This window comes from Apteryx mantelli, chromosome 5 (genome assembly GCF_036417845.1).
Source record: "Apteryx mantelli isolate bAptMan1 chromosome 5, bAptMan1.hap1, whole genome shotgun sequence".
In the NCBI taxonomy this organism is placed as follows: domain Eukaryota; kingdom Metazoa; phylum Chordata; class Aves; order Apterygiformes; family Apterygidae; genus Apteryx; species Apteryx mantelli.
This window is the reverse complement of record NC_089982.1, coordinates 5,881,854-5,909,689: the sequence shown is the minus strand read 5'-3', so window position 1 is coordinate 5,909,689 and position 27,836 is coordinate 5,881,854. Positions and strand designations below refer to the sequence as shown.

Genomic DNA, 27,836 nt, shown 5'->3' with positions numbered 1-27,836 from the left:
TAATGTAAAGAAAACAAACAAAGAAAAAACAAAACAAAACAAAACACGTGCCCAGTCCTACCAAGGGGCTTTTAATAGAAGTATGCACCAAGGTTGGGCTGGCGCACGTGGGCATTTGGGGATGAGGCAGCAGCAGCTTCCCCACCTCGGAAATTTGTCCGAGCCCCAAGCCAAGGTGGACCCCACTGCCCAGACTCGGAGATCAGTGGTGGCCCTCACTGCACCTAAACACTCATCTGGGGCCGTTTCAGGAAAACGCTTTCATTCTGGCAGCATCCTTATCCTTTTCCATTTCCTTTCCAACCATTTCCTTTCTGGTCGCCTCTCACCTGATGAGATAATACCTTTCCCAGGCAGGAGAAGAGCTCGCCGTTACCGCCCCTGCCTCGCCGCGGCTGCCGCCCCCCTCCCCGAGACGGCCGTTACTGCCCGCTGCGGCCCCCCCGCCAGCGTAGCGCGGCGGCCGCTCCGGGGCGGCGTTGCCGGCAATCGCGGCCGGGGCCTCCGGGAGCACCAGGTAGGCGGCGGCCGCGCCGGGGAGCGGCGGCGGGCGGGGACGCTGGGCCCGGGCGACGCTGCCGGGCCCCGCGGGGCGGCCCCGCTCCCCTCCCCGTTCGCGGCGGCTCCTCGCCGGGCCCGGCCGGGGCGGGGGCGCCGCCCAAGGCCGCTTCTTCCCGCTGCCGGGGCCGGGCCGTGCGGGCGTGGCGGTCCCCGGACCCCCGAGCGGGCCCTGCCCCGAGACCCGGCGGGGAAACGTCCCCGAGGGCAGCGGAGGACCTTAGGGCGGCCCCGGCGCCCCTCACGCCCGGGAGCTTCCCCGGGGCCGGTCCCTGCCCGAGCAGCCCGGGGTCTCCGCGGAGAACCGGGCACGGGGCCGGGCTGCCCCCCGGGTTCGGCTGCCTGCTGGGGCGTGGGGGCCCCGCCGGCCAGGCACAGGGCGCCCTGGGGAGAGGGTCAGAGCCGTTAGCGGATTTGGGCAGGGGCAATGCGGCGGCTTCTTCTCTTCTCAGCCCGGCCGTCAGCGCCAGGAGGCTGCAGAGAGGCACTGGGGCGCCTGCAGCTGGACCGACAAAGTCTTTCAGTGTCTGAGCCCAGCAGCGAGTGCAAACGCTTCCCGCACACTGGTGTGTTGCAGCCAGCGTCTCCAGGCTAGCTCTGAGTAGGTGAAGGGAACGAGCCCCAGGCTGTGCTGGGAGCCCAGGTGGCCCCACCATTCCCAGCAGGGCCTGCCAGGCTTGCTGAGCGCTGCCCTACTGGCATGTTGAGGTCAGGGCTTCAGGGCTGGGTATATGAGCTGGGAACTCCTGCTTGACAGAGCTGTGTCCTTGCTGCAGTTCTGCTGCCATGTCCTCACAGGGGCTTTTGTCAGCGCAGGTGATGCTGTGGCGGTGCAACGAGGAGTCAGAAATGCTCAGCCATGAGCCTCCATGAGGAGCACAAACACCCACTCCCATGTGAGGAGTGCTGGAAGATGCAGGAGCTGCAGGAAATCTTGGGTGAGTGCCCAGACGTGGTGACTGAACACATTGAAGCCTTGCTGTGATGTCGGGGCCTGTGCTGGGGGGGCCCAGCAGGGCTCTGGCTGCTGGCTGGAGGCCCAACAGTACCTGAGGGGTCTCCAAGGACCCCAGAGCCAAGGGAGTGGGTATGGGCTGTCATTTAGGAAAATCTCATTTTGTCTGGTGACATCAGTTTTTGCTCCTTGTCCTGTGGTGGGGAGCAGTTTGAGAGTCACTGGAGGCTGCAGTGCCCATCCCCCTGGCTTTATTTCGGACTTTATTTCACTCTGCCGGCAGCGACCAGCCCCGCAACCCAAACCCTGGGCAAGCGCGGCACTGCAGGAAGCGGGAGCCCCACGGGGGGGGGCAGTGCATCACAGCCCGGCCCAGGGGTCCCAGACACCGAGCACCGCTGCCCCCTGCACTCGCCTGCAGCTTTAGCAGCCAGAGCAGCCATGCAGGTGCAGGGAAGTGGTGCCCTGGCCCTGTCCCACCCCACCCACCACTCTGCCCCACCATGCCGCACCCCGCCTGCAGCTCTGGCCCCACCCTGCCCCTGGGACAGCAGCTGCGGGCCAGAGCTGTGGGGCCCCGGGGGCAAATGGGGGCGGTGGGGGGCAAAGTGACTTGCGGGGACCTGGGACAGAAACACCCCTGCTGCTGCATGAAAATCCCAGCAAGTTTTATTTCACCAGCACCTTGGAGGCTGCTCAAGGCCAGTGTCCTGGAGGAGCTGAGAGGCCACCTGTTGCACCCGCAGGTCCCCATCACCCTGCAGCACCCTCAGAGCTGCAACAGCACTGGCCACAGCATTGGTGCTGGCCCCAGCATTGGCCCAGCCTCCCCTGGAGGGCGATGCAGCCCTGCTGCTGCCCCACAGCCACTGCCGGCTCAGTGACCGCCATGGTGCCAGGGCCCAAATTCCTCTGAACCCCCAGGCCTGGGGCACCAGGGTCCCATCACCTACCTGCTGAGAGCAGCATCTCTTCCTCCCCTGTCAGCTGCTCGGTGCCTGCGTGCTCCACGAGGACCCCTGCGCACACAGGGCAACACACCGACATCAGGGTGCTCCCTGCAGCCTCCTGGCCCAGGCCATATCCTGGCCCTGAGCACCTGCTTCGCGGAGGTGCAGGGCCATGCTACCAACACTGATATGTCGCAAGTTTCAAGGGCAGCTGGGGCCGAGCCGCCCCACGCCAGGGCCCAGCCTCCCCACGGGCACAGGCCCTGCAGCGAGTGCCTGCCCTGGCTCACCAGTGACTTTGAGGGCTGCAGCCTGCAGCTTCCCGCAGCTCCTTAGGAAGCAGTGCCTGGCAGCGATGTACAGCGCCTGCAGGTGCCTGGGGCTCTCCTGGTCCTGGGGGAATGCAGGGACACACTGTCCTTCTCCGCCCAAAAACGCCCCCCGCTGACCCGCAGCAAGCAGGGTGCGTGGACCGTGGGGCGCCAAGGAGACAGAGCGGGGCCAGGAGGCATGGCCGGGCCCAGCACCAGCCCTGCGATGGCGCCCTGCTGCCCTTGGTATGTCGCCCACTCCCTCCCTCGGGGCCGGGAAGGGTCCTGCAGCCCCCATCACACCTGGGCGCGCAGCTTCTCACTTGGGCTGCAGATGTTGTCCTGCAGCTCGGCTGCACTCAGCCTGGTGTTAACAGTGATGCCCTGCTACACCTCCTCAGCCCCAGAAACAGAGCGCACAGCCTCAATATCCCCTGGCACACCTGCCAAAGAGAGCCCAAAGAGAGCCCAGTCTGAGTGTTAGTGCTAGCATCTGAGCAGGGCAAAATGCTGCAGAGAAAGAAATCCCCTCTGCAAGGGAGGCTGAGGGCTGTCGCGGGGCATCATTTAGACCTGCCCGGAGGAGACTTCAGTGCCTGCAGGACTTTGGGCACTTTCTGCAGTGGCTGAGCACTGCTCCTGCTGGACTCAACCTTAGGGCTCCAGAGGAATGGCCTGCCTTGGTGATTGATAGGAAACTTGTTGCAGCCCTGTGGAGGGCTGCGATGTCTCCCCAGTTCCCTAGCCCCCACTGCAGAGCTTTGCCTGCTCCTGGGGGAAAGAAGGAGCCAAAATCCTCTGCCAGCTCACGGGTCTCTGGGCCCCGGCAGCTGCACCCTCTGCCTGTGGCTGCAGCACTGCAGTGGGACAGGACTCGGCATGGGACCCGCTAAGAGCCGTGCTCCAGGTAGGCAGCTCCCGAAGTGTTTCAGTGTGAGACTCAGTTGTGGCTCAACAGGGGCTCTGTGCTGGTGATTAAACCGAGGTGCTGGCCCTTTTCTCCCCTTGCATTGCACCTCAGCCAGGAGAGAGGGGAGCTGCTGCTCTGCTGAGGGAGGCCCTGAAAAGAGTCTGGATCTGCCCCATCTGTTGTCATGCAGCTGGGGTGCTGCAGCTCCCTGAGCTCCGAGTGCAGCAGTGTCCCGGGCTCCCAGACACTTCTAGCAGCTGGAGCATGCTGGTCTGCGCCATCTCCCCAGCATGCAAGGGTGGCTCTGTGTCAGCTGGGGAGAGCAGTCGGGACTTGCTGCCCCACGCCCACAGCTGAGGGGGGCTTCAGTTTCCCACCTCACTGGCAAATAAATAAAGAAAGAAAAACAATGTGTCTTTGCTTAATATCCCAGGCGAGTTTGGTTGTTTTGCTGTCCTAAGAGGAGGGCAAACCATACACTCTGGCAGCTGCAGACCTGGTGCTCAGTAATTTGGGTTGTGCTCTATTAAGGCTCCTCCCTGAGATGGTCTGGACGTTCATTTTGCCTAAACATCTGTGCCCAGGGTCCCAGGGCTGGCAGATGGGCCAGGAGACCTGCAGGAGAAAAATGCCTTTCTGCTGATGGGTGAGACAGAAACAGATGACATGCATTTCTGCTTTGTGGCTGCAAGACTTGTCTTGTAGAACATGAATTATCACATCTCACCATGCCATGGACTGTAAAGGGACCATTAATATAAAGTGTGACCAAGGCATCCTTCCTCCTTTTTCCACCAACTCACTGGTAACTGGCTGCTACAGGTATCTGGATGATACATCTAGTATATAGCAGGCAGTTCCTGCTGGAGATCTGATGGGATTATTCAGCTGGCATCTTCAGCAGGGGCTGCGTTTCCCTGCATTCCAGGTAGGCTGCTCTCATTGCTGAGCCTTTGGGGCTGTCAGCTCTGCCAGCCGAGTGCTGCCACCCCCGAGCACGTCGGCATCTGACAATAACCAGGCTGTAGAAGAAGATTAAGGGAGTTAGGTGCATCTTTGTTGCCCCCAGGCAGTGGAGGATGGAATTGCATTCGCCATGTTGCCAAAGCCCGAAGTGAGGAGAGCCCGAGATCCCTGAAATGTGGAGCCCACAAGATAAGTGCGGAAGCTGCTCACTTCACATTGGTTATGGTGATTTCAGAGCTGGGACTTGCTGCAGAGCTTGCAGTGTTCATTCACCCCCATCTGTCAGTGTTTGGTTTTAGTGATGCCCATTTCTGCTGAGGGCCAAAGGGTTGTTAGGCTTATGCTAATTAAACTCCCAGTACTATTTCATTTCAGACAAATGCACAGCATTTCTTGTGATTTGCTTGTTCCTGGTGCATCATTTCATATTTTTAATAATGTTCAATGTAGTACAAATTCAAGCCTCGCAGTAGGCTTCCTGTTGTGCCCGCTGATGCTCTGTGAGTCAAAGGAGCAGGCCTGCAGCTCGCTGCACTTTTCCAGGTGCTTTAATAAATGATCCTGGGGAATGACATTTGTGCCTTAGCATTGGCACAAGTGATCACTGGCTGCATAAATCTAACTCTGTGTGCGTGTGTTGCGACGGGCTTTGCTTAATTCAGTTTGCATTTCACTCCCTATGAAGGCTCTCTGAGTTGATCTGAGCTACCCGCTGCTGGTGCTGTCCAGCTGTTACCTGGAGCCTTTTCTGATTCCCCGTATATTGAATGTGGGGTTACTGTTACACAGGTAGTGATCTGCTTCTGTTCAATACAACGGGCAATTCCATAGGTGTTTACTAATAAAAAGACACTGGAGGCATTCTTATGCAGTTTTCATTTATCTTTAGTTTCTCACAAAACACCCTGTATATGCAGGCTTCTTTGAAGCACGACTTCTGAGCACTCTTGTCTGTGTGCCTAATGCTCCAGGTAATTAAGAGCAGTAGTACTAACTTCTTATGTTGCCAGTGATCACATGCCACATGATTTTCCCTTCCTGACACAGCAGCAGTTTGAGTTTCTGTGGGGTAAGGAGTTGGCAGCACTTTCCTCCTCTCCTGGTTGCATGGCTGTTGGACACAGTGTGTGCAGGCAAGGACAGGAGGTTGTGCCATGGGACTGGAAGGTCCTCTGAGAGCTGTTCTCAGTGGCCCCAGGGGCTGCTCCTATCCTTCCCTACCATCACCCCATTTTTCTTCTTGTCTCCTTTTTCATCAGCTTTGCAGTGGAGCCTCTGTAGTGGGACTTGAACCCCTTGAAGGGTTTTTTAAGGGCCGTTCGGGTTTAAACTGCCCCAGTTCCTGTTTATTTGCAACCGTGGATTAAGCAGGGCAGCAGTGCTTCCTGAAGTGCTCTGTGGTCTTCATCTCCTTGGAGGTGGTCAGAAATCAGCAGTGACCAACTGCTGCCCACAGGGATCGATCCATCCTGCTCTGTGCAGCACCGGAGGGACACAATGTTTTGCCTTGGAGCAGCTGATGTGGGAGCTTTCCCTGATCCCGTGCAGAGCCGGCACCTGGGTTTTTACCAACAGCTTAGAAAAGTGATGTGCTGCAAGGGTGAAGAGGTGTGCTTGCCTGCTACAGGACTGCCGCTGCTTCTCTTGTGCTTGTGAGTTGAACGTCACCGCCTTTGCTGTGAATGAGAAGCCGTCAGTGCAGTCTGAGCTGCCACTTGCATCCCTGTCGTGGTGGTCGGGAGGACAGGGGACAGAGAGCTGCCCAGCTCTTGTCTCGTCATTCAGAAATGGTGAGATGGGGCCGTGATTTCTGTTTTACAGAGGCAGCGTTGCCCTCACTGCCCAGCATCTCTCTAGAGTGCCAGGACGGTTGCTTCTCTGGAGGAATGTGTTACAGATAATTGCATGGGAAGCCCTGGGTACGGTAAGGCTGACTCGAGGTGTGAGGAGCAGTACCGAACTGAGGGGACCTGAAGGTCAGCTCATCTGCTCCAGGTTTGGGATCGTTGGTGTTTGTGGCTCAGTGGCAATTTAACTCTGCACCGCCTTAGCGGAAACTGTTGATCGGTGCCTATTGTTGTGTAATTCCATGCTGCATATTTACCTCAGGGAGTTTGGTAGCGATGTGAGGTGTGCACGAAGCTGAGCTCTGCTGGGAGCCAGGGAGGTGCTCCGTCCCTCCTCCTGTTATGTGCAGAGTAACCTTTTTCATTTGTTTGGCTGGTTGATGTTTTGTGTGATTGTATTTTCTTTGCAGCAGCTTTTCAACCTGGGAAGATTTCCCAGATAGAATTATTGCAGCTTTTGGGGTTCAGGCTGCCTCTTCACGTGCCCTTTGTGCCCCGTCTTCGTGTGCTCAAGGGAGGTCTTTTACTCCAGAATTTATGAGTGAAGGCTTGTGGCTGACAGTATTTGCTGTCTTTGCAAGTAGCATTGCAATCGCAAAAAGGTCTCTTTCTCCTCCCTGCAAGCTTTTGAAGAGCAAGGAGCCAGCATTGCTCTTCCTGACTTGTTCTCAAAGCTCCAGGCTGAGGTGTGCAGCTACATTGCTCCTGGGTACATATTAGTCTTTGCTGGACGTTGAAATCCTTGTTCTGTGGCTGCCAGTGCACTTTGGGGGCTTTCCAAAAAACACAAGTTGCAGTTAGCTGTGTGTTGGCCTGTGTCTGGCAGCTCTTAACAGGCATCTTGGCTCCTGGTCCTTATTACTGGACCTTGATGGAGCCCCGGGTCACAGAGGGATTTACCTCCTTCAGCAGCAGCAGAGAGCACTGAGGCACTGGTGAAAATGGAGGTGCTGATCATGTGCCAGCTCATGAGGATCACTGCCGTTGCTTGGGTAGAGCAAAACTGTCTGTGGGGTAGATCAGCAGTTCAGTTAATCGCCAGGCAAATGAGTCCAAGTTTCCTGTTTTTCTAGATTCAGAAGAATGCCCTAAAGTGACTTAGCAAATCTGTGCTATGGCAGGGTAGCTCCCGGTGTATTCGGGGTGGAGGAAAAATGTAGGCCTGATAGTAGTAAGGGTAGAGGAAGTGGGGCTCTGAATGTGTCCTGGCATTTCTCTTTCCAGGGTTCACTTTTATTAATGCAGTAAAAACTCTGAGAACAAGAGATGGTGGAGGTGGTGTGGCCCAGAGGGAACTCTTAGGAAGAGAGGGTGATGGGTGTGTTTTGTCAGAATGGGTGGCTTTATTCTAAATACTTGGACCTGAGACACTGATCCTAAAAGCATTTGAAATACACGGCACTGCCTGGCTGGGTAGAGCTGAAGTGACAGGAGAGCCATAAAGTCTAGCTGGGCGTTTGACCTAAACTGAAATCCTTTTCCCTGCTTCAGGAGTCCCCGAGCAGAGGTGCCGCTCATCTGGAGTCCCCCAAGGAAAACGCAGGTGATGCTCCCCAGGAGCTGGGCTGCCGCTGCAGACTGATAGACAGTGCTGTGGCCACGGCCTCATCTACTGCCCCTTCCTGGGAAGCTGCCCCTCGCCTGCGAGCTCCTGCAGCCGCTCTTGTTTCTTCAGGGTCAGACTCGGGGCACCACAGGAATTTCACAAAGTTGGCAATGGCTGCAATAAGCAACAGGCTGCTTTGAAATACTCTGTGGTTCCTTCTCTGTCTCTTCCTCTCTTTCTCTCTCTCTCTTCTCTCTTCCTTCTCTATCTCTCCTTCTGTCTTTCCCTCTCTCTTGCTTTCTCTTGCCTCTTTCCCTCTTTCTTTTCCACTTTTTGTTCCTTTCCTTTCTTCTTTCCTCCTCTGCTCTTTTTCTCTCCTCTCTTCTCTCATTCTCTTGTTTTTTTGTCACTCTCCCTTTTTCCCTTCCTCCATCTCCGTTTCTTTTTCTTTCCCTTTCCCTCTCTCCACTTTCCCTTTCTGTTTCCCTCTTTGTTCTTTCCTTCTCTCTCCCTTTCTCCTTCTTTCTCCCTGTCTCCCTTCTTGTCCTTCTCTCTTCTTTCCCTCTCTTTGCCTCTCACTTTCTTTTTTCATTCTCTTATACTTCCTCTACCCTTCTCTCCCCCCTCCTTTTTTCTTTCATTCTCACCCTTTCTCTCCCTTTCTTCCTTCGTCTTTCTCTCCCCTCCTTTTCTTGCCCTTTCTCTCCCTTTCTCCCTTTCTCATGCTTTCCCTCTCTGTCTCATTGTCTGCCATTCTTTCTTTCCCTTTCTCGCTCTCAATTTATCACCTTCTCTTCTTTGTCTCTCCCTCTCTTCTGCCCTTTCTCATCTTTTTCTTCATTTCTTTCTTTTTTCTCTCTCCATTTCTCTCTTCCTCTTCCTCTCTCCCTCTTTATTCTGCTTTCCCTTTATCTCTTTCCCTTTTTGTTTCCCTCTTTTTTCCCACTCTCCCTTTCTGCCCCTTTCTCTCCCCCTTTCTCCCTTTTTTCTTTCTGCCTCTCCCTTTCTTCTTTCTTTCTGCTTCTCCCTTTTCTTTTTTCTCCCTCTCTTTCCTGCTCCCTTTCTCCTCCTGTCTCTCCCTTTCTTCCTTTTTCTCTCCTTCTCTCTCCCTCACCGTTTTTTCTTTTCCTCCCTCTCTCCTTCTCTTCCTTTCTCTCCTTCTCTCTCTCCCTGCCTCTGTCCATCTTCCGTCACTCTTTCTTCCTTTCTCTCTCCCTTTTCTTTCTCTCCCACTCTTGCTTTCTCCTTTTTCTCCCTCTCTTCTCTCCCCTTCTTTGTCTCTCCTTTTCATTCTGCTTTTCTCCTTTCCCTTTCTCCCTTTTTCCTGCTTTTGCTTTTTCTCCCTCTTTCTCTCCCTCTTCCTCCGTTTCTCTACCTTGTTCTCACTCGTTCTTTCCCTCTCTTCTCCTCTGTCTTCTCTCCTCCCTTCTGCCTTTTCTCCCTTTCCTTCTTTCTCATCATTTCTCTGTGCTTCTCTCTTCTTCTCTTGCACTATTTGTCTCTTTTCTCTTTCTCCTCTCTCTCCATGCTTTTTGCACTTTCTCCTTCTCATTTTCTCCCCCTCTCCTCTTTCCCTTTCTCTCTCTCTCACATGCTTTTTCTTCCTTTTCTCTTTCCCCCTCTTTTCCTCCCTTTCCCCATCTCCTTCCCCATCTCCAGCCATCAAACTGGTAAAACGCAATTTGCTTTGCTCTTTAATTAACAGGCTTTAATTAAAATATATGTATATATTTTATATAGTTTGATAATAAGAATAATCTGTTTTCTGTGGGAAGGGGGAGAGAAGGGAGAAAGAAGGCACCTGACTCATCTCCAGGTTGTCCCTTCTCAGGAGTCAGTGTGACAGTTATGTGAACGTGAGTCTCAGATGATGTGAAAATTGTGTGAACCGCCCAATGTGGCAGTTCTGTGCATATGAATCCATGGGAAATCCTGGCCATTTCAGGAGGAAGCCAGCCCTTTACGCCAGCTCTGCCCCAGCAGTGAGCACGCAGATCGCACATAGGACGCTGCAGGCTGCAGAGAGCGAACAGCCCCAGGGAATGACTGGCCTTTTTTTGGTTTATGTCAGAGTTGCTCCTTGTGCACACTGCTGAACCGCTGCTTTGCTTCCAACATAAGGGACTGGTTTGGGGCCCCTGAGGGCCCCCGCTTCAGCCGCCCTCCCGGCCCCGAGCGCACGGACGGAGAGAGGGAGGAGGTGGACGGCGGCCGCGAGAGGTCGGACCGCTCCCTCCACCCCCGACAGCCCACGCACGTGACCTGGGGCCTGCCCCGCCTCCGGAACTCCATTCCCAGCCCCGCCCCACGCTCCTGGCCCTGCCCCTGCCGAGGGACCCCGCCCCCGGAGGTCGGCTCCGCCCCCTGCCTCCCCCGGTGCCCCACTCACCCCCGGGGGCCTCCCAGTGACTCCCGGTGCCTCCAGGCCCCTCAGTCCCTCCACTCCTCCCGAGGTCCCCGTGCCCCTCTCATCCCCAGTCCCACCCCATCACCCTGCTCACCCCAGAAACCCCAGTGTCCCCAGGCACCTCCTGGTGTCCCCCAGTGTCCTTCCTGTGCCCAGACGCCTCCCAGTGGCCCCAGTGCCCCATGGCACCACCCAGTGACCCCCCCGTGCCCACGGTCCCCAGGCACCTCCCAGTAGCCCCAGTATCCCAGATGCCCCCAGGCACCTCCCAGTGGCCCCAGAGCCCCCTGGCACCCCGAGGGCCTTCCCACTCACCCCTGTCTCTCCATTCTCCCATGTCCCCGCTCCCCCCGGGCCGTGTGCCCAGGCTGGTCTGGGCTGGGGGGCACCAAGGCCACATCCTGGGGGCGGCAGAGCTGGGGTCAGCACGAGACCCCCACAGAGCCTGGACACATCCAGTGCCTTCCCCACACGGACAGAGCTTTATTGCCCTCCTGCCCGGGGCTGCCAGGGCCCCCCAGCGCAGGGCATGGAGGCTGCTGCCAGCTGCACGCAGGACCACCGGCTCTGCTGAGCTGCAACAACACCACAGGGAGGCACCGCAGGTGCTCAGCCGCCATTTTCCCTGCAGCCCCTGGCTGGGGGTGGCTTCCTCGGCTAGGAGCCTGGAGGCTACGCAAGTCCCCTCTCTCTACAACCCCCCGGTTTTCAGTGCTAGTGTCCCCCAGCCGGCGCCCACAGGGCCTCTGGACGCCTCCCCGGCCCTCGGGCTGGGAGCTCAGTCACCATCACTTACCTCCGAACAGGAATGCCAGGTCCTGCTCCTGCAGCCACTTGACCGGCACCATGTCCAGGAGGACACCCGGCACATGGGGAAACACAGTCATCAGGGCACAGCCCCAAACCCAGACCCCGACTCCAGCTCTGGCTGCAGGTTCAGATGCAGCTGCACAGAGAGGGGCGGCACAACTGGCCCCAGACCCCCACATCGACCTGGGGGACACGGCAGGGAGCAGCACGAGAGCCTGGTGCTGCTTCTCACCCAGGATGGTGATGGCTGCCACCTGCAGCACCCAGCAGCTCCCTGTGCAGCAGCTCTGCATCATACTGAAGAGCCTCTCCAGCAGCACAGGGCAGTCTCGGGCTTAGGGTAAAGCAGGGATGCAGGAGCTCATCTCCGGCTGCATCTCTGCCTGCCCACTGCCTGGTGTCCATGTGGCCCCACGGCACAGGAGCCATGGGGTAGCTGGCTGCAGGGACACAGCTCCAGCGCAGAGCTCACTCACCAGGTGACTGCAGACCTTGTCCTGAAGCTCAGCCATGCTAAGCCCAGTGCTTGCAGCGATGCGCTGCAACACCCTCTTCGACCCCCAAAACAGGGAGTACTGATGCAGAGCGACCTTGCACACCTGGAAAAGAGCATCCGGCCCTGTCACAGGGATGCTGCTCACCTGCCTGGGGCGCCAAGGGAGAAACCTTGCCACAGCAGTGTCAGTGAGGGCCTGTGGAGACACCAGCAGGCCTGCATGGGTGGGAGTGGCACCATGGCTCTGTCAGTGCCGCAGGGCTTTCTGCAACTGTGCAAGGAGCTCTGGGGGCTCTTACGTTGCAGATGGCCGGGGCCACCTCCCGGAGATGCAGCACAAGGCTGGGAAACACTTCCTCCACCTCTCTGCTGAAAAAGGACCTCCTCCCCAAGGCAGAGGAGACCAGCGTGCTGTAGAGGGCGAAGGCCAAGCAGTGCAGGACCTCTTCCTCCTGCAACTGAGAAAGCCCATCTGGCAGGTTGCTAATGAGGGCACCTCATACAAACTGCTCAGCACCACTAATCAGTCAACACTGATTCAGCCGGCAAAGGGAGTTGCAAACAACAGCTTTTGACCATGCTGAGAAACCTTCTCTCTTCTCCAAAATATACGTGTCTGCCCTGATCCCCCATGCGCTGGACAGGCCTCAGCCCCACCCGCCCCCACACCTCTCAGATGAACAGGAGAACAAGCAGCTTCACTTACTCCCCCCTCAAGAACAGCTGGGTGGACCTGGTGATGTCTTTAAAGGCAGAGCGCTTGGCCCTCGCCTCCAGCAGCCCCAGCACCTTCGCCAGCACCAGCAGGCCTTCCACAGCCACCTCCACATCGGTCACATCCTCCAGGCCCCTGAGCAGCACCTCCACCATGGCCACCCTGCGCCTCTGCAGCTGCAAAGAGCACAAACTGCTCGCTATTCCTGCCTCTCACTGCTGCTCTTCACCACTGCACCAAGGGCTGAGCTTGCTAGAGCAAGTCCAGAGCAAACCCCAGCCCAGGGAGCCCCAATTTGCATCCGGTTTCCCCTGAAAGCCCTGAAGCCCTGGGCAGCTCTCCCCTGGCAGCTTTTGAGTTTGTGCTGCGCTCAGAGCGCAGGAAAGACCATCTCACCTTCGTGGGCGCTCCACTGACCCCATTGCCCATGCCTCTCATGGCCACTTGCCACACGGTGCTGACAGGGTCACATGATCTTTCTACTAAGGCCTCTAAGAGGGGCTTCAGGAGCTCACTCTCCTCCACCACTTGGTCCTTCATCAGCTGCAATAAAGCCACATGGCTGCTAGCGTCAGGATGTCATTCATGTCAGGCAAGATGCAGCAATAGCCGCATCCTGGGGCTCCAGCGTCAGGAAGCTCTACAGCCCCTGACCGGCTCCCCTGCAGTGGGGCTTTCCCTCTGGGCCAGCCTAGCTGTGGCTGCAGAGTCAGGCAGCTGCCAAGAGCAGAGCTGCACAGTGCTGGGAGAGGCCTCACACATGGGTCCACATGGGGTGGCACCTCCTGGCAGGAATCTGCATTCGGGCCTGGGGCCCCCGGGAGCTTTGCCGCAGCTGACCGAGCTCAGGAGCACATCCCAGCCAGGCTTGGGAGCACCTGGCAAAGAGGGCACCCAGCAAACACCCCTTCACCTTCCCTCCCCAGCAGCACCAGTGACAAGGGCCAGGACAGGCTACTTCGCAGGGGCAAGAACGTCCCTGGCAGCAGCTCCAGGAAAGGCTCAGCAGGAGCCTGGGAGGTGCTGCTCTCCAGAGGCTTCCTACAAAGGAGGAGCCATTCGAGCCACTCCAGCACTTGCTGCTGCCATCCTCCCCCAGAAAGGGACACCCTGGGCAGCAGTTTCTGAGGGAATACCTCCGAGCCCTCCCTGCCCCACCTGCTGCCTCACCTCAGCAAGGAAAGCTGTGGCCATGAGCCACAGGTTTGCTGAGCGCAAATTCAGCCCCAGGAAGAGACTCTCCACCAGGCACTGCAGGATGAGCTCCACACAGAGCAGCACACTGTGCATGAAGCACGAGCAGGCTCGTGATACACAGCCACGCAGGACGGCCACAGGCTGCGACTCCCAAATTCACATGCTCCAACGCAGACGTTGCTCTGCACCTCAGCAGAGCTCCCGGGCACGCAGGAAGGTCCCAGCAGCCATTTCCCCGGCAGCCATTTCCCCAGGCACAGCCCCCATGACAAGGCAGGGTGCATCCCGAGGGCTCTCACTTGCCAGAAGACACACGCTGTCCGTGTGAGCCCAGGGATCTGCCAGGGATGCCCACACTCCCTGCTTCCGGAGCAGCCGCAGCCACAGCTCCTCCAGGCACTTCGCCAGCACCAGCTCTAACACCTCCACAAAAAATCTGGTGAAAGAAAAACCAAGAGAAATCTCCAGTCACAGAACTTTGGGGGAAGATTTGTCTTTAGCAGAGCTAAAACAGCTCAGCCACTTTGGGAGGTGTTTGTTCGCTCATCCTAAACCGCACCGAGGGAGAGGCAAAGCACCCCTGAAATGACACTCTGCACTCTTCAAGTCTCAAGCTAACAGAAAACTAGCCCCTGCCACTTCTCACCTGCCCAGCGTGTCGTCGCTCCCCAGCTCCCCGAGGGACAGCGCCATCTCTTCCCCCAGTGTCTCGCTGACCTGCCCCAGGAGGCCAGGAAGCAGGCAGCAAAGCAGGCGCTGGACCAGTGCCTCGCTCCACAGCACCAACATCACCTCGAAAATGGCCTGGGTGATCTACAGAGAAATTCAACCAAGAACCACCTGGTAAAACAAGGGCTTTTCCCAACATCCAGCTCCCCCCACCAGCCTGCGGGGCTTTTACTGTCTCCAATTCTCACTTCAGTAACAGCCTTGTAGCACAGGAGCAGCAAACTGTCCCGGCTCCCCACGCCGCGAACACTGCCACTGCCCTGGCAGAGCACCCCACAAGGCTCCACAGGTGCTTGCAAAGGGCATGAAACTCCCTTGCGCTGAAGCATGAGTTGGAAAGCAGACGCAAAGCGTCACTAACGCCTCCGTCGCTGACCGCACCATGAGAGGCTCCAAGGCAGCCTGGCTGCTGCCCAGCTCCCGAGCACAGCAGTCGCTCCTGTGGCTGCTCTTTCCAGCTGCCCTTAATTTTTTGGTTAAGCGTACCAGCATGTGGCACCCCAGGGCGCTTCTCCCCAGGCTCCTCCACAGCTCCACTGTGTCGCTGCAAGGGAATAGATGCTTGCCCATGAGCCCGCATCCTCAGGTACCTGCAACGCCCTCACGAGAGGCCAACGCTCTCCTCGTCTGCATCGGGGCTGGCAATGCCCTGGTCAGGACAGGGACACAAGCCCACAATCCTGCAGCGCTCAGCCTTTCCTGGGGAAAAAATACCTGCTTCCAACCAGGACCCCCCCCATGCAGGCACACCCTGGGGCTGGGTCTGACTGCAGAGGGAAGGACGAGCACACAGACCTGTCTCTGGGCAGGCGCTTCTGGAGGAGACTGTCGAGTACTGGCTGTTGGTGACTGCGGGCCAGGAGGAACATCGCCCACTGCACAAAGTGCCTGGGGGTGCTCTGTCAGGTGCTCTGCAGGCAGGTGTAAAGGATGACCACAATTTCAGGCACCTGAAAGGAGGAAGGCAAGAAAGAACAGCTTGGTGTGTCCTTTCCCTGTCCTTCTTCGGGGCTAACAGCTGTGACAGTGTGCTCCTTCCCCCCCCCCACCCCCATGTGCTCTCTCTCCCTCAACCTGACCTCCCTGTAAACAGCATGTATGCAGGGGCTCACTGAGCATGCGCCAACTAAGACCCGTCTAGCATGCAAATATGGCTATGAGTCAATCATCTCCCTCCCCATAAATAGGGGGCAGTCCAGAGCCCACTGAGCTCTCCCGCATGGCAGCGGGCTGCACTGCAGAACCTCCTCTTGAGCAGAGACACCTCTCAAGGTTACTCCTCAAGGTTGAGAGATTCCTTACCCACGAGAGATCATCAGTAAGTGATTAATAGCATGCTGAACTTTTGCAAACTTCGCAAAACTTTGCTGAGTTATTGTCGGAGGACGCCGGAGTGGGAGGCGGGCCCGGAGTAGTGACGGAGTCTCAATATGAGTATGATCGTTCTCCCTTTATTAGAGCTTACACAAAGTATATATAGACAAGCAATAAGCATGCGCTAGCAATAGCTACATGATTGGCTACAGTTTCTGTCCACGCGCATAAAGCGGATACATGATTGGTGCAAGGTTGCTGTCCACGCTCCGTCGACATTTATGGAACCTAGTTCCGTCTAGACTTGTTTACCAGTTTTGTGAATACCTTCTTTTGTAGTGCTCAAGGCCACTGCAAGGATCGCTTACCTTGGCCTACATTCCTTCCCCTACCCTGAAGACGGGATTGCTCATCCCAATCAGATCATGCCCTCTCTCGCTTAGCCATTCCTCCACAATTCCCCCTTCTTGTTTATGAGCAATCCAAGCGTGGTGCACTACTTTTAGCAAAGCGTGCTTCAGGCAGCTTAGTACTACACATAAGCATAAACCTACAATTATAAGGATTATTAAAATGCTTAAGCCTTCAGTAAGCAACCCTATTAACCACTGTGGCAGATGTCCAAACAGGTTAGTTAGCCATTCGTCTAAGCATTAATAAGCGTGGCACTACAATTACTAGCAGGCATACTGCTGTTGCATCTCCCCCTGTTATACTCAGAAAATTCGCTTTTATCATACTGCTGGGAATTCCTACTAGGCAGGTTCTAAAGGGTTGCATAGCAGAAGCGAGCGACAGACAAAAGGCGTGTTGCCCTGTATTGTTCGCCCAGGTAACACACATATTTTGCCTGTGTTCAATCTTGTGGAGAGTCATTACCACTGGGAACAGCATTCCCAGAAGCAGGATCTCTGTCTGCTTGTTCGCTAGATGAGTCATGGTGAGTCAAGACAGGCTTCACGTTCTTGCTGGGTACCCACACTGGACCACGATCAGGCTGTCAGCGAGCTGATTGCCTTGACCTAGCCCCACATCCAGCTGGTGACTACGAATGTGGATAACACAATAAGCCGCTGTCCGTTGGTTAAGCACAGACCGCAATGCAATAAACAGACTTCCCAATCTCAGGTTCGCCGTCTCCCGTATTAAAGCGTCCTCTAATCGTGGCACTATCCCTGCTACATACATTGAATCAGTCACTACGTTTAGAGGGGTATTTAACCAATTAGTTAAAGCCCAAACTACTACAGTTAATTCCAGGGTCTGAAGAGAGTCCTGGGGCTGTCCTTCCATAATATGTTGCTTCCAATGGTTACTTTCCCTCCATACGCACGCTGCACGTCGCAAGCGCTTGCCTGCGTCCGTGTAGACAGTGACACTGTCTGGAAGTGGTTTCTCACTTACTTTGGATTTTCCTAGCCACTGATTTCGCTTTAATACTTGCCACAGCTTTCCCTGTGGCTGGCACGAATGTACCTTACCACCGAAGCCTAACAGAGCATTTTGTATGGCCACAGCGTTTTGGAGCCACCATTCTAGGTCAGCCATACTGACGGGTATGCTAATATCGTCCGGCTCCTGGCCACTGATCTCTATGATTCTTGATCGTCCCTTGCGTATCAAGTCGCCAACTGCTTCGGTTCGGGTCTGGACACTTGTTTTTGGTTGTACACTCAGGAATACCCATTCCAAGATGATAAATACATCTCTGTGATTTTTGCTTTTGTCAGTGGCATTGACCAGAACAGGGGAAAGAAATTCCCCGTTGCTATGTTGCCACTGGCAGATGACTGCATATGGCGAATCTTTCCCATTGCATATGATTAAGGATATGGGCAGACTTAGGAGACGGCGCGAGGACCACGATAGATGTAGTTTGTCCGTAATGCGCTGCAATACCGCATGGTGTTCAGGTGTCAGGGTAATCTTGTTAGCAGGATTTGTGCCTCGCAGCAAAGCCGTCAAGGGTGCAATATCAGTGTTAGAGATACCAACACAATGCCGCACCCATTGAATATCTCCAAGTAAGGTTTGAACATCATGCAGGGTGCACAACTGAGTTGCGAACTCCGTTTTCTGGGGTCGGATTTTTGACTCTGCAATGGACCATCCTAGATATTTCCACGGAGCCGTGCGCTGGATCTTTTCTGGTGCGATGACAAGTCCCTTTGTTGATAGAATGTCACTTAATTGTGTTAATGACTCATCTGTAAAAGACTTTTCCTGGCAGCAAAGAATGTCATCCACATAGTGATAGATTATGGTGTCTGACCATTGGTTTTGGAGTGGCTGCAATGCCCAGGCGACATAAAGTTGGCACAATGTTGGTGAGTTTTTCATTCCTTGCGGCAAAACAACCCACTAATAACGCTCCGCAGGCGCAGCCTTGTTTATTGCTGGCACAGAAAAGGCGAAACGCTGTGTATCTTGAGGATGTAAAGGAATGGTAAAAAAGCAGTCCTTCAAGTCAACTATCAGTATGTGCCACCCGTCTGGTAGCATACTAGGTGATGGCATGCCGGGTTGCAACGCTCCCATAGACTGCATTTGTGCATTGACTTTGCGGAGGTCATGCAGGAGTCTCATCAGATTTTTACAGTCATATGGACACATGAGATCAGCCGAAAAAATCCAGTTAACTATTTGTTGAGTGGCTTCCGACTTGACCCCATATGTAGAGACGGTGTTACGGGCCTGTTGTAAAATTTCCAGTCATGCGGTTCCCATTTTCCCTGTCCGTGTTGGTATAATATCGGTAATGCCAGCGGGGCGGAACCGCCCTTTTCCCCAGTGGCTTGCCACTGACCTTCTACTATAGCTTCTTTAATAATATCACCCCAGCAAGACTCCCTTGGAAGTCCAGCGGAGGGGTTCATTAAGCAGGGAGATATCCCTTTCTCTTTCTCTTGCACCTGTAGCTCCACCTTTTTCAGGCGTTCCGATAGCTCCCGTAGCACTCTTATGGTTTCCCCTGGTGACGGCGGTGCCCTCCTCTCATCCGGTGCTCTATTTTCTGAAGGCTGGCAGGGCGAAAACAGCGGGGGGTTCTCTGATGGAGTCTGATGTAAGCTGGTGGTTTCATTGAAGGAGGGGATAGGCGGCTGCTGAGGTGGCACAGGCAGCGGTAACGGTGGGTACAGGGGAGTCGCGCGAGGCGGTGGTGAGGGGGGGAAACCGGGGGGAGGCCGGCCCTCCTTTCCACCCAAGTCTATGAGGTCAGCGAGGGGTGTGGCCACCGCCCCCTCTCGAACCTCCTCTGGGTGCACTTCCGTGTTTGCCCCAGAGCTCGGACCGACCAGCTCTGGGGAAACTTCCGCCTTCTGGGATACAGCGGGCAAAGGTGCCAGCGGCGTTTCCCCCCCAGAGTCCTCCCGCACCCTTTGCAGTACCTCTGCGACAGACCGGCATACTGGCACCGTTGGCCCTTTAATGGGAAGTGGTCCGCCGAAAAATCGTGACATCAAGCCTGACTTACTCGGGGGGGGTCTGGTAACGGAGGCTCCGGGGCTCAGCATTTTCGCAGCCGCGGACGCTACCTCCCTCTCTGCCTTCATAGCGGTTAAAGTCTCCAACACAGTATTCCAAAGTACGCGAACGGCTTTTATCTCCTTCTCCTCCTTCTCGCTTCCCCCGATTGTCTTCTGCCACATTGTTCCCCCAAAGTCTCGCCACTCAGACACCGAAAACAACAGGTGGGTGTCAGAAAAGTGACCCCAACGCTGTCCCAACTTGATCAAATCATGTACCTGCTTCGCCGGGGCTTCTATCCCTCTCTTAGAGAGGATTCCGATGAGCAGCGTGGCCGCAGCCTCAGTTTCCATGGCTGTGCCTGAGAGGTGGGGAGCGACCCCTCAGACCGGCGTCTGCCCCGCTACCATTTAGGCCAGCACCTTCTCTCAGCCGAAGTTTCCCACTCCCCTCCTCTAGCTGCTTACCGCAGGCTCGGAGATCTTAGTGGAGCTAAACCATCCTCTGTTACCAGATGTCGGAGGACGCCGGAGTGGGAGGCGGGCCCGGAGTAACGACGGAGTCTCAATATGAGTATGATCGTTCTCCCTTTATTAGAGCTTACACAAAGTATATATAGACAAGCAATAAGCATGCGCTAGCAATAGCTACATGATTGGCTACAGTTTCTGTCCACGCGCATAAAGCGGATACATGATTGGTGCAAGGTTGCTGTCCACGCTCCGTCGACATTTATGGAACCTAGTTCCGTCTAGACTTGTTTACCAGTTTTGTGAATACCTTCTTTTGTAGTGCTCAAGGCCGCTGCAAGGATCGCTTACCTTGGCCTACATTCCTTCCCCTACCCTGAAGACGGGATTGCTCATCCCAATCAGATCATGCCCTCTCTCGCTTAACCATTCCTCCACAAGTTATATCTCTGATTAATTGTGCACATAATCCCCTAGACATAACCTGTTGACCAAGTCTGAGACTAGGACTGGATCCAGCCGCACCTAGGCTCCTCTCCGAAGGAGTTTAGAAAGCAAGGGGGTCCTTTCTGAACCTCGTGACTCAATGAGAGGGTCTCCATTGCACGTGCATCTGACCCTGTCCTTCATGCAGTAAATAACTGAGTGAACCTTGCCAATCAAACCTCGTTAAATCATTCTTATTTATGATTGAACTTTGTTGAGTCGCTGTCTTACCGCAATAAACACAGTGCTGCTTCCCTCGTACAAGTAAAGTGCATCGCTCATTCACGACAACAGCCAACAACAGAAAACAGCCAAAGGCAAATGGAAAAAACACCTCTCTTACCTCCTCCTGGAGTATTTGCTCTCCGCACTCCCCCAGAAACGTGAGCATCCACCACTCAGCAGCCCACACACACACAGGCCTGGCGCACAGCAAGCTCTCCACAAAGGTGCTCATGAAGTCTGTGGCCTGGCCTCGGGGAAAATATCAAGGCATCTGCTCCTTTCATCATGGGCTGAAAGGACAGATGTGTCTCCAGCCTCCTGCTCCGTGCTTATGCCACATGTCCCTGTGTGACAGCTCGCTCGGGGAATGGCACAAGCCCCTGGAGGGAGCAGGGAGATAGGCACAAGCCCAGCACCGGGCCTCCACCCCCTTTTCAGGGGCCAGTTACCTTCATGATGTTGATGGAGGTCACCAGGAGAGACTCTGCATCATCAGCATTCAGCCTCTCACACAGCTACCCGATCTCTTTGGTTGCCGCTTCTGTGGTCTTGGCTCGAGCTAGAAGAAAGGGGAGTCACGTTCGGGGGGAGCCAACCTCCGGCCCTGCGTGCAAATAAAGGAGGACCCGAGGGACGGTGGCGAAGGCCATGGCAAAGCTAGGGCCCTCTGAATGCAGCGCAGCAGGTTTGCTAGCCAGGTGAGGGGCTGGCCACAGAGAGGGACGGTCCCTGGCACCGGGGGTGACGTCCTGCCCTCAGACAGCAGTGGGGAACGGCCCTGCACTGCTCTCCTCACCTCCTATTTGCAGCAGGCTGCCGAGGCAGGTCACTGCCCACATGCGGGATGTGGCTGGCACATCACTTGTCAGAGGCCCTAAAAGTCCCACCAGAGAGCCAAACCGCTTTCAGGCATGGCCTCGCTGCGGGAGCAAGAGGCAGGCAAAAAGGTCACTGGCAGCCCCTGTGGCCACTTGCCTTCTCCCAGCCATGCCGTCCCTCGAACCATGGCCAGGTGGCAGGGCAGACAAGGGGCTGCCCCACAGCCCTGGGAAAACCAAAACCCAGCGCTTGCCTGGGTAGAACTCCCTGCCGGGGCTGCGGCCGGCAGAGAGGGGGCCAGGGAACGTGGGGTCCCTGCTCACCCTATGCTTGCATCCCTCTTCATAAGCACCCAGCTGGATGCACACCTGCAGGGCCCTCTCCCGCTTGCACACGTGGGCCAAGGCGAGCCAGCGCCGCAGGACCTGGGCATGGGCGGACCTGTCCCACCACAGGCTTCTTTCCACCGACACCTCTTGTCAGCCCCCTCCCTTCCCGACCCTGCCACCTCGACAGCCCTGGTCTCTCCAGGTGCCCAGGCCCCAGGCGAGGAGCCCTTCCCTGTGGGGACCTCCCTGCTCCAGGCTCTCGCCACAGGCAGCATTGACTTGTGCAACACCTCAGCTGTGGCTGGGGAGAAGCTCTAGCTCATCTAGCGGACTCTGCAGGACACTGCAAGCTGCCTGCAAGGAAGCTGCTGCCGATGGGAAAAGCTTGGATGCAAAATTTGGGCAAGGGGGCCTGAAACCAGGACCATTTCACTCTCTGCCAATTTGGGGTGTTGCACCTAGTTACAGGCAAGCTCCCCTCCTCGGACCAGCCCTGCAGGCGGGATCCCCCACAGCTCTGCCCCACTCTGGCAGCGGCAATGCTTTCCCTGCCACCCCAGGGACACTCACCTGCACCACATCCTCAAAGCAGGCAGGGGCCAGCTCTGTCTGGAGAAGGGCTGCCATGAGCTGGCCCAGCACTTGCAGGGACAGCGCATGCACATCCTGACACCAGAAAGGGGGACTGAGGCTGGGCACCCCACGGAGACACCAGCGTGGCCAGTGGCTGCCAGAGCATGGGGCGCCCATGGCTGGGCCCCCACCGAGGGGCAGCTGAGAAGGGTCAGCGGGTACTCATGCGCATGCAGGAGCTGCCGCCACCTCCCCTTCCTCTTCCATCTGCTCCAGGTGACGAAGGCACACGATGCCCTGGCAGCACTGAGCCAGGAGGCTGCAGTTTTCCTCCCTGCTCAGATGGGGCTGCAGCTTGCTGCCAGGAGAAAAAAAGGAGAGAAAACAGAAAGGGGGCTTACTAGCACTCTCCAGAGCGAGTCAAAGGACGACTGGCTTTGTCCCAATCGACAGCCCCAAATCCAAAACCTGCAACCCCAGCCAAACCAGCCAGCTGCGCTGAGACACGCGAGTCCTGCAGCCCCGGGGACAGACCCTACCTCAACTGCTCCATGACCATGATGGCCTGGGGGCACAACAGGGACTCCTGGGGCTCCTCCTGAATCGCCTCCTGCAAGTCACAGAGAGACATGTGCAAAGTGGGCAGCAGGCAGGGGCGCAGGAGAGCCCTCCTGCCCACCCCAGCTACAGGGTCTTCTGGCAAACTCCGCAGGCGCCGGCACTGCTACCCCCATGGCTCCCACAAAGGTCCCACAGGACCTTTGGCAGGGAGGCGGCAGCTCCCTGGTGCCCGGACACACTGCACTCCCCCACCACAGCCGCGAGTGCCAGCTGGGGATGCAGCTCAGGGTGCTCAGGAGGTCACGCACGGCCCCAGGAGACCATTTTGCCTCTGCGCAAACCTGCCCCATGGCAGAGCCCAAAGTTCCCCTGTGTGACGGCCCTAGCTCTGGGCGCTCACCAGGAGGGTCTGCAGCAGCTCCCACCTGTGGCAGAGCTCAAACTTGGGGCAGGCACCCACAGCCTGGATGGTAAGGCTGATCTCAGTGATGCTCTGCACCAGGGAGAGCCTCAGCTGTGTGTGCTGATCGCAGGGAAGAAAAAACACGCTTTGAGCTCTTTGAAGGGCCGAGGGTAGAAAGAACAGCGGAGCCAGGGGGAATCTGCCTCCAAGCACAGCATGAGGAGGAGACTGCGTCCTCCAGGAGCCCAGCAGACCCCAGCTTGGCACCTGCACCCCAGGAAGGAAACCTCCTCTCCCCCCCTGGGAAGGAGCCTCCCACAGGGAGGGAAGCAGCTGCCCTGGCTACTGGCCGGAAAGATGCCGTGGACCCCAGCCCAGGGGAGCAGGGCGAGCAGCGCTGGTGCGGCTGCAACGGGAAAGGTGTGCACGGGAAGGTCGAGGAGAGTCCAGAGCTGGTGGCACCCAGCTGGCTCTGCCCCGCGCCCCGAGCACCCCCCTGGCAGCCCTCTCGGTAGAGCCGCAGGACTTTCCCCACGACATCTCTGTTGACGTGGGTGAGCAGCTGCTCTCTAGGGGCATGCAGCACCATCCTGCTGTAGATCACCATGAGCACAGCGTGAGCAGTGCAGGTCCTCGCCCTGTCACTCTGCTGGCGGTTTGCTGGAGAAGCACCAAGATGCCAGTCCATGGCCCCGCTGTGCCCAGGACTCTGCATGCTCCTGAGGCAGAAGCTGCCCCACACCCGACCAGTGCCTCAGCTCCCTGGGCACTTCCCAGAAGCTCCCCATGGCACTGCTCAAGCTCCCATGAGCTCGGGGCCGGGGGCCGGCACTCGCCCTGCAGCTGGGGTGCTTGCACAGGCATGGGCAGAGGACAGAGACTCCCTTGCCCCCAATGCTGGGGCTTCACCAGCACGACGGCAGGTGAGCGAGCATTGCAGCTGCCCTGGCTGGGAAGCTCTGACCCACGAGGTGCCAATCCCATCCTGCCCAAAAACACCCCAAGAGCCCCAGCCCTGGAACATCCCCTTTCAAGTGCAGGGCTCAGGGAGTTCTTATCAGAGGTGTGAATGAAACGCAGCACCCACGACTAGGCTGCCGCTGGGGCAGAAGTGAAAAGAGGACAGAAGGAAAACAAATAACACCCCGGGCCCTTTACCTCCTGCTGTTGAAAAGTCTCTGTGAACTCCTCGACCAAGGACAAGGCCAGCTGGAAATGGCTTTTGGCACAGCGGAACAAAACAGAAGTCATTCCCTGCAAAGCAGCAGAAATGGGGAGTTGCTCCAGCCCCAACACCTAGTCCTGGCCAGCTCCACCAGCCAGGCAGGACTTTTCCCCAGGGAAATGGCAGCAAACAGAAAACCAGCAAGGGCTGGAGCAGGGCACGCAGAGCCCCTCTGCTCCAGGGACACGCAGGGGACACTTGGGAAAGCAGAGAATCATGAGGAAACATCACTTGTGCCTCCCACAGCTCCAGGTCGTTTGTTTCTTTTAGATATTTCACTATGCTTGCACATGGCTGAGATACTGACAAGCTGCCAGGGCCATGCCAAGAGCCCTGTACAGAAACTGCTGCAAGAGAAGAGGCTGAGCCCTGGCTGAGGTGAGAGCCCAATCTGGCAGGAGAGGGCCAGGCCACAGCAGACCCCACCAGGGCCAGGACCTGCCGAGGCCTCTGCGACACCAGCCCCAACAGCAGCCAGCAGCCAGCAGCCAGCAGCCAGCCCAGCCCTGATGCCAGCCCTGCTGCAGCACAGCCTGGAGGGGAGCGCCTTTTTGGGGAAAGAGAGCAGGCAGCAGGGAAACCAGACCACGGAGCAGAGCACCACTACCAGCCCTCACCCTGGCCTGAGTGTCCCAGGGCTCTACCACTGCAGCCCTCAGGGCACACAAGCAGCAGCGACGCCACACAGGGAACAAACCTTTTCCCAGGACATGCAGGGAAAGCTGCCTAACTGCCAGCTCAGCTCCTGGCTCAGGCCCACGGTCCAGGCCTGGTTCTCAATGAGCTCCAGCAACATTCGCAGGAACTAGGGCGAAGCATGAAATGAAGCAAATGCTCCCCTGTCCTTTGCCAGAGCCTTCTGCACATCCAAATGGCCCCAGAGACTGTCGGGGCAGAGCTCCCCCTCACAACAGTCCGTCTCCCCACCCACTCCTCTTGCAACCTGCTTCTCGCTCTTCCTCTAACATGCCACTTGAGCCCCCTGGGCTCGGCACATGCCAGAAGCAGCCAGTGCCATGGTACGGGGCTGCTTTGGAGGCCTCTGCTGCGGCCTTTGGCTGCATTCGTGCTCAGCCATGCCTCACGTGCCAAGAGCAGCTCCTCTGAGTAGGCAGCACCCACGGCTGAGGCAGGCACAGGGTGCTCGGGAAGTGCCCGCATCGCTCAGTGCCCAAACAGGGAGCCCCCAGGTTTCTCCCATCACTTTTTCTGCTCCACTTTTTGCCCATCCAGCTGGGGCCCCCACAGGGATGCTGTGCCTTCAGCAGAAGGCTCTCCCATTCGGCCACGTCCAGGGAGCTTGCAGTCATTCCTGCAAAGCCAGAGGAAGCAAAAGCCTTCACTGTTATTCCAGCAAGCACCACAGGAGAGCCCAGGTGTCTCCTTTGCAGTCTGAAAACCCAAAGCCTCAGGCCATCAGGCTAACAAGCGTTGGCAAACCCGGGACCATTCCCCTTCGCCAGGCTAGGGAGCTGAAGGCATTTTCCTGCTCCCTCCGTCCCCAGTCTCTCCCTCCCACTGGCACTTTACCTGCCAGGTGCTGCAGCAGCAGGGGGATATCTGCAGCCCACCTCGCCCTCATGGCTCATGCTGGGGAGGGCCTGCAGCAGCTGCAGGGCCACGGGTCCAGGGCCACTGCCCGCACACAGAGCCACTGCCACCACCACCTAGGCCAGGGCAGGAAAGAGATGGACTTGCACTTGCCCCAAGAGCTGCAGCTGCCCCCACAGGCAGGCAGGCAGGCAGGCAGGGAGGTCAGCGCTGCCTCCACCAGCAGCAGGCAGCCGACAGCTTCACCCAGGCGCTGCCGTCCCCCAGGAGGAGCAGGAGCCCCTAACAGGTGGGGGAGGCTTAGGCACCCTCCAACATGCTCCTGCCTCCTCCTGGGGCACTCAGCACTGGCCTCAGCACCATCTCTCCCAGCTTCTTCCCTTGCCCTGGCCACAAAAGCTCTTTCCTTGGGGCCCCGCTACTCACCAGCAGGCAAGCCAGAAGGGCCTGGGGAGCCAGCAGAGCAACTGCGGGCAGAAAGAAAGGCTGCGTGAGATGCCCAGCCCCACTGGGCCCTGCCTGCGCCATGTCCCACACTCCCACATGGGGCTGAAGGGAACCCTGGCCGTGCCACCTCCTCACCAGCCCTGCCGGGCTCCCATGGCTGAACAGTCACCGACGAAGGCAGCCCCGAGACGGCAAGAATCAGCCCTGAGGCCCCAGCAAGAGCAGGGTGCAGGAGTGCCAGGCAGCTCCACTGGAGAAGGGGCATGCAGGGCAGAGCCCTCTCACCCAGCAATGGGCACTGCTCTGTCCTGCACTGCCCCAGGCCTCCTGCATGGGGCTGGCAGCAGATGGGGGACACGCACGGCCCCACACCCACTAAGCCCTGCACAGTACTCATGGACTTTCTGCTCCCCACCCTGGCTTACTCCTCCACCTTCTTTTCCTCTTGCCCACCTTGTTTCATGCCCCTTTCCTCCTCCCTTTGGCTGCCTGGCTGGTGAGAGCTGCCAGCACAGGTCACCCCTGGGGCAGTTCATCTCCCTACTGCAAGGGGACACAGGATCCGTATGGCCCCACCAACTCCTACATCTCATTTAGAAGACGCAGCCAAGACACACGCCCAGCAGTACTTGATTCAGCTGCAGAATGCACTGAACAAGCAAATGCAGCTCCACAGAGCTCAACCCCAGCTCTTCTCAGCTGTTTTAGTGGCTAAAATGGGGGGTCCCAGCGCACAGAGGAAAGCCTCGGGCACCCCCAACCCCACTGCTCATGGAGCTCGCAGACGGAAAGGACGGGTGCGCTTCCCCACACACGCTCCACAGCATGTCAGGGGAGAGGTTAGGGCCACAGGGAGGAAAAGCATCCCCAGGCAAGAAGCAGCAGCAGGCAGAGGACGACTTACTTTGGCCACCCCTCTGGCAGAGACGTCCAGCGTGCTCAGGATGTGGGCACACAGGCGCTGAACAGCCTTTTCTTCCTGGGCTTCCCCAGCACAAAGGTTTCCTGTCACCTGCGAGACAGAGGTGGGAAACACCCGCCACTGCCCCTTCCCAGGCCCCCCGGTGCACTGCAATGGGGAGGCTATTCCCACCACAGCACCGGTGGCCCTGCTGCACCAGGCTCCCTGCAGCTAGGGATGCCCATGGCAACGCAGTACAGCTGGGGCATAGGATGCAGCCCCGGCATCGCACTCTGCCCTTACCAGTCTGCCTGAGGCCTGGCTGAACTCACTGAAGACATGCCCCATCACATCCCACGCCAAGCAGCTTGGGGCACTGGAGCACAGCAGCTCCCTGATGAAATACAGAACTGCTCTCCTCATCTGCCAGGCAGGCTGCAGTTACAACCCTGGCCCAAAACCCCAGGGGAGCTGCCTTCGCAGTGCTGCAGCCCTTCTGGCCAGACCGAGATGACGAGGGCGCAGCAGCAGCCCTCGCTCCACAACTGTCACCGGGCTCTAACCCCAGGCCCTGCCTTTGCCTACTGGTACGAACTCACCAGGCTCTGTCCCATGGAAAGGGTTGCTCTGCCCCCCCGGTGGCACCAGCCCTGCCCAAACCAGCTCA

The 27,836-nt window shown here is 57.3% G+C and overlaps 2 protein-coding genes across 7 annotated transcripts; one reads left to right on the top strand and one right to left on the bottom strand.

Moving 5' to 3' along the window:
• The first annotated feature begins 454 nt into the window (after positions 1 to 454).
• Positions 455 to 10,303, top strand: LOC106494841 (uncharacterized). Its single transcript, XM_067297371.1, has 3 exons — positions 455 to 517; positions 1,375 to 1,496; positions 7,989 to 10,303. Exon 3 carries the CDS (start codon positions 8,766 to 8,768, stop codon positions 9,753 to 9,755), a length of 990 nt encoding a protein of 329 aa, XP_067153472.1. The 5' UTR covers positions 455 to 517; positions 1,375 to 1,496; positions 7,989 to 8,765; the 3' UTR covers positions 9,756 to 10,303.
• Positions 5,560 to 27,836, bottom strand: LOC106494840 (maestro heat-like repeat-containing protein family member 7). Of its 6 annotated transcripts, none has more exons than XR_010884320.1 (10): positions 24,204 to 24,293; positions 22,621 to 22,691; positions 22,079 to 22,439; positions 20,810 to 20,919; positions 15,193 to 15,347; positions 14,315 to 14,481; positions 12,463 to 14,104; positions 11,247 to 11,859; positions 7,398 to 7,504; positions 5,560 to 7,270 (listed from the first exon to the last, which is right to left on the bottom strand). XR_010884320.1 is itself a non-coding variant. In XM_067297376.1 (10 exons), the coding sequence occupies exons 3-5, from the start codon at positions 24,294 to 24,296 to the stop codon at positions 22,304 to 22,306; spliced, it is 300 nt and encodes a 99-aa protein (XP_067153477.1). In that variant the 5' UTR covers positions 24,297 to 24,299; positions 26,248 to 26,288; positions 27,173 to 27,836; the 3' UTR covers positions 10,759 to 11,859; positions 12,463 to 14,104; positions 14,315 to 14,481; positions 15,193 to 15,347; positions 20,810 to 20,919; positions 22,079 to 22,303. The 6 variants fall into 6 exon arrangements, 4 of the variants coding, with proteins under 4 accessions (XP_067153477.1, XP_067153478.1, XP_067153474.1 ...); XM_067297376.1 differs by lacking the exons at positions 5,560 to 7,270; positions 7,398 to 7,504 and adding exons at positions 26,248 to 26,288; positions 27,173 to 27,836 and having other exon boundaries at positions 10,759 to 11,859; positions 24,204 to 24,299; XM_067297377.1 differs by lacking the exons at positions 5,560 to 7,270; positions 7,398 to 7,504 and adding an exon at positions 27,173 to 27,836 and having other exon boundaries at positions 10,759 to 11,859; positions 24,204 to 24,299.